The sequence below is a fragment of the Penaeus vannamei genome, chromosome 3, assembly GCF_042767895.1.
Source record: "Penaeus vannamei isolate JL-2024 chromosome 3, ASM4276789v1, whole genome shotgun sequence".
Classification (NCBI taxonomy): Eukaryota; Metazoa; Arthropoda; class Malacostraca; order Decapoda; family Penaeidae; genus Penaeus; species Penaeus vannamei.
Window position 1 is genome coordinate 24,683,361 of NC_091551.1, and position 5,000 is coordinate 24,688,360.

The following is a 5,000-nucleotide window of genomic DNA, read 5'->3' on the forward strand; positions in this document are numbered from 1 at the left end:
TATATGTAAGTATATGCACATGTATGAATATATGTAAGTATATGCACATGTATGAATATATGTAAGTATATGCACATGTATGAATATATGTAAGTATATGCACATATATGAATATATATAAGTATATGTATATGTATGAAATGTATATACATATGTATGTAGATGCATATACACATGTATGTAGATGCATATACACATGTATGTAGATGCATATACACATGTATGTAGATGCATATACACATGTATGTAGATGCATATACACATGTATGTAGATGCATATACACATGTATGTAGATGCATATACACATGTATGTAGATGCATATACACATGTATGTAGATGCATATACACATGTATGTAGATGCATATACACATGTATGTAGATGCATATACACATGTATGTAGATGCATATACACATGTATGTAGATGCATATACACATGTATGTGTATATATGTGTATGTGGATGTATGTATGTGTCTATACATGTAAATGTTGATATATGTGTGTGTCTATACATGTAGTAAATATTAATATATGTGAGTGTCTATACATGTAAATGTTGATATATGTTTGTCTAAACATATAAATATTAATATATGTGTACATGTATGTACATGTGTATATAGATGTATACATGTTTATATATGTATATAGGTGTATATGTGTATGTGTATGTATATATATATGTGTATATATATGTATATATATGCCTGTGTATATATATGCATGTGTATATATATGCTTATATATGGATGTGTATACATATGTATATATATTCATGTGTCTATATATGTATATATAGATGAATATATATGCATATGTATGCATGTATATGCATGTATATATATGTATGTATATGTATATTTATGAATGTATGTGTATATATATGAATGTATGTGTATATATATGAATGTATGTGTTTATATATGAATGTATGTGTATATATATGAACATATATGTATTTATATGAATGTATATGTATATATATATATATATATATATATATATATATATATATAAATGTACATGTATATATGTATATATGTATATGTATATATACATATGTATATGTATATGTGTATACTCATACTCCCACCACCATTTTTTAATACTTGTCAGCAGTGGTTGCATGAGTGTATAGTATTTGTTTCATACAAGACATTATTTTGTGATAATCTGAGTGTGCATTCAGTTTCATAATTCTTATAGATAGCATGTCAGGGAACAAAAATGAAATGATTAATGTTTTCTTTCCATTTTGTATTTATTTTACTTGTCATTTATTTGTGAGGTTTTGCACATAAAGTCTAGGGAGTGATGATGTAAACTGTGAGCAGGATGGATGAGCTTAGAACTTTTGAAGAATTATATCCTGAATAGCAGATAAAATTTGAAAATGGTAGCATAAGTAGGCATTAGTTGATATTTTTCCAAGAATCCATCATGACCTTATGACTTAATAATTGTGTCCCATCTAGGCTATGTTGTGGTCCATTGTAAAGTCTCACTTTACATTTGTTTCACTATTTTTGCATCTATTATAAGACCTGGTCTGTTTTCATAAGCATTGAGCTTCTGCCCCTAGAATAGAATGTCCAAGGAGAAAGAGGGTTCCTTTCATTTTAACCCTTCCAAAATGAGCAAAAAGTGTGAAAGGCAAATCATGGGTAGGTTTGCATGATTGCCATTAAGGAATTTATGGTGTTTGTTTTATCAGTTTTCTGCTGCAGCAATGTCAAATGGTCCTCAGTGATGTAATTATATCAGATTTTCATTTAAATAAATTAGCCATCTTTGTTTTGGTGATTAGAAGGGTATCTAAGACCATGTGGTTAGTGGGATCAGTGTTACTGATGTACTCACAATATCACTGAGTTGCATAAGGTTAAGTTTTGTTTACTTTGCCAACTTGGGCCATCATGACTTGCTCTATTTTAGTAAAGAATATCACTGTTACTGGACTGCTTTCTCATTATAAGATTTTCTGTTATCTTTTCAATTATATTTCCGGTATGGTTATCAGAGTTTTCTAAATGACATGGGAACATAGTCAGACATCTGACATGCATTTACATAAAATGCAGATACTGAGACATGTGAAGTTCTACTGCTAGAAGATTGGGAGGGGTTGGAAGATAGTTTGACTTATATGTTGTTTCAACTGAATCGGCAGTGAATTGTGAGAAGTCCATATAGACAGGCATTTTACAACATTCACTCACACAAACAAGGAAAAGAAACAAAGAAATTTATATCCTGTCCATACATTTCTATCTTTACATTGTATTTTTGGCTTTACATTTATCTGAAACTACGTATTTGATACAATAAAATATTTGATGTTGGTATAGGCATTACTCTTGTCAGAAGTATTACACACAAAATTAACATGCAGGGTATATGAAAACATAAGGGGTGAGTTGGTCATGGCCCAGAGACTTGTGGTTTGGTATTAGGTAGTGACCTGACCAGGTTTCATGAATGGATCTAATATCCAATTAGGCTGTAAGCAACATATTGCATTTTATATGTGTAATAAGCAGTATGGCTGTGTTGAACAAGAAAAATAATCCATCTTTTCATGATCTGAGCAAAGGAAAGTCTGACTGATTTCACATGGTGACAGTTCCAAATATTACAAGCAGGCAGGAAAAGAGACAATGTTAGAAGACAGTTTACTGAGGAGACATAAAACAGTTTACATGTTGTAGAATTAATTTCCCTTGTGATTCATCCTAGAAATCGGTCTGCTAGAAACTTTGTTTTCTTTTGAAAATATTTGCTACTGCTGGTGGAGATTCGTTCTGACCATCTACTTTATTATTTTGATTATTTCACTTTATGAACCCAGTCTGAGTGGAATAGTATTCAGCAACCACTTAAATAAATGATGTTTAATTGATGACCTTTTTATGTGGTTTGTTAGAGATTGTCTTTAGTCTTTGCATATCTGCTTAATGTGAATATTTAATGTCTGTTTTCAATCTGTACTTCAACTTGTATGAGTTTACAATATTTTAAATAAATTAAAACTGACAATATATTGGCCTGAAAAGCAAAAAATATCTAACTCTTAGTAACATCTCATTATCATTACATATGAGCCACATACCTGTAATTCTGTCTTCCAACATCATTTAATGATAATGTTACAGTAACTTGGTTAAGTTTATATCAAGTACTAGTAATATAAATGTTCTATTATATGCCTTGTAGTCTTTGCTTCAATAATTACATTTTTTAGATAAACAAAAAAGCTAGAAACCTGTAAAATTAGTGATGGCACTCAATTAAGATTTAATTTTGAAATGAAAGTTCAGTGGACAAGATGGCTTACATCAAAATCTAAATTTGCTGGTGCACTGTAAATGACATTGTGGTGTGCATGTATTTACTTTTTTCTTCTTTATATGTATATCAATTTACTTTTTTTCTCATGACTGTTAACATTACAGATTATTTAAAGTGAATGCATCTGGTGCAATCAGTGTCAGTCATGATCCTGAAATCAATAACAGTGCACTTCTGGGAATCACATCAGGTCATGGTCTCTTGACAGTTTAAATGATTTGGAAAAGAAAAATATAATGGATATAGCAATAGAAAGTATATGTAGGTTTGTGTTAACTTTTTTTTTTTTTTTTTTTATAGTATTCACTGTTTTATAAAGCTTAGACCATTTTTAGGTAAAAAAGTGTTTTAGTACGTTGATGTCAGACATTTGCTGAAAATTATTTAAGCAATTTCTCTGGAAATCATCTCAACACCTACTGTGAACTCTACCACAGCTGAACCTGCTATTAGTTTTGAAAAGTGATTAGTCTTTCTATCATTTACATTGTAGTCTCCATATAGCATTCTTACATAAATGACAATAAGAAGCATTTATGTGTATGCATGAAATAGCAAAATGGAATATTGATATGTAGAAACTCGCATGTTAAAAGTGAAGCGTGTGGAATAAAAAACTTGAATTGTCTCCACAAAAAAATACAAAGCAGCATTATCATGCATACATAATCCAAAAAAGTATGAGTACCCAAATAAAATAAAAGCAAAAGATTTTAGAGCAGAACTGAGATATCAAATATTTTCATGCAGTGTTACATATGTATCTTATTTCCCAAGATAATGTAGCTCTATAAATGTGTGTATATATATATATAATATATACATATATATATATATATATATATATACATATATATACACACATACATACATACATATATACACACATATACATATTTACTTTTTTTTCGGCTAAGTACTCTTGACTGGCAGGATATTAATTAGTGCTAAATGTGTTTGTACATTGTCACACACATATCAGATATGTTTTTGTAATTTTGATTGTGCTTACTTTGGGTATCAAATGTTACCTTATCCAAAAGATATAGATAAGATATTTAACTAATGATAATTGTAGTTAATTTTTATTAGATAATGAATCAGAATTTTTCTCCATTGTTTTGGGAAATATTTATTAAAATTTGGCATTTTCTTTTCAGGTTGTCTGAGGACCACAGTGGGTATGAACGCTCTAGTCATTTTTACGAAGGTAGACGAGATGAAAGTTTAGGGTATAATGGACCTGGAGTTGGGCCTCCAGGAATGCGTCGAGTTTACCCAAATGACCGTGATCAAGACTTCACTAGTAGAGGTCGGTTACGATTATATTCAAGAGGGCCCTATGGTAGTGGACGACCAGACCAGGGAGACTATCGATGGGGAAATACCCAGTATCGGTATCCACACCAAGACCCTTATGTTGAAGAAAAGGTGGTGGTACGGAGAGGGGTTGTGCCACCTGCCCCCGCTTCACCTCCCCTCCAACGCTCTGCTGCTCCTCGGCCCTCAAGAATACCTGCTGGCAGTGGTAATATGGGCAAGAGGCGACATGCCAGTAGATCTGGTTCGGAATCCCGGTCGTCAAGTAGAAGCAGCAGTAGTAGCAGCAGCAGCAGCAGTAGTAGCCGCTCTACCTCCAGCAGTTCAC

The 5,000-nt window shown here is 31.6% G+C and overlaps 1 protein-coding gene across 2 annotated transcripts in view; it reads left to right on the plus strand.

The window, feature by feature from the left end:
* Positions 1-4,432: 4,432 nt before the first annotated feature.
* Positions 4,433-5,000, plus strand: part of LOC113824742 (protein split ends) — a gene marked incomplete at its 3' end in the record, with an annotated part of 27,122 nt that continues 26,554 nt past the window's right edge. For both annotated transcript variants that reach the window (XM_070142745.1, XM_070142747.1), the window contains 1 exon segment: positions 4,433-5,000. This exon segment is cut by the window's right edge and continues 141 nt beyond it. In XM_070142745.1, coding sequence (XP_069998846.1) covers positions 4,448-5,000 — 553 coding nt within the window.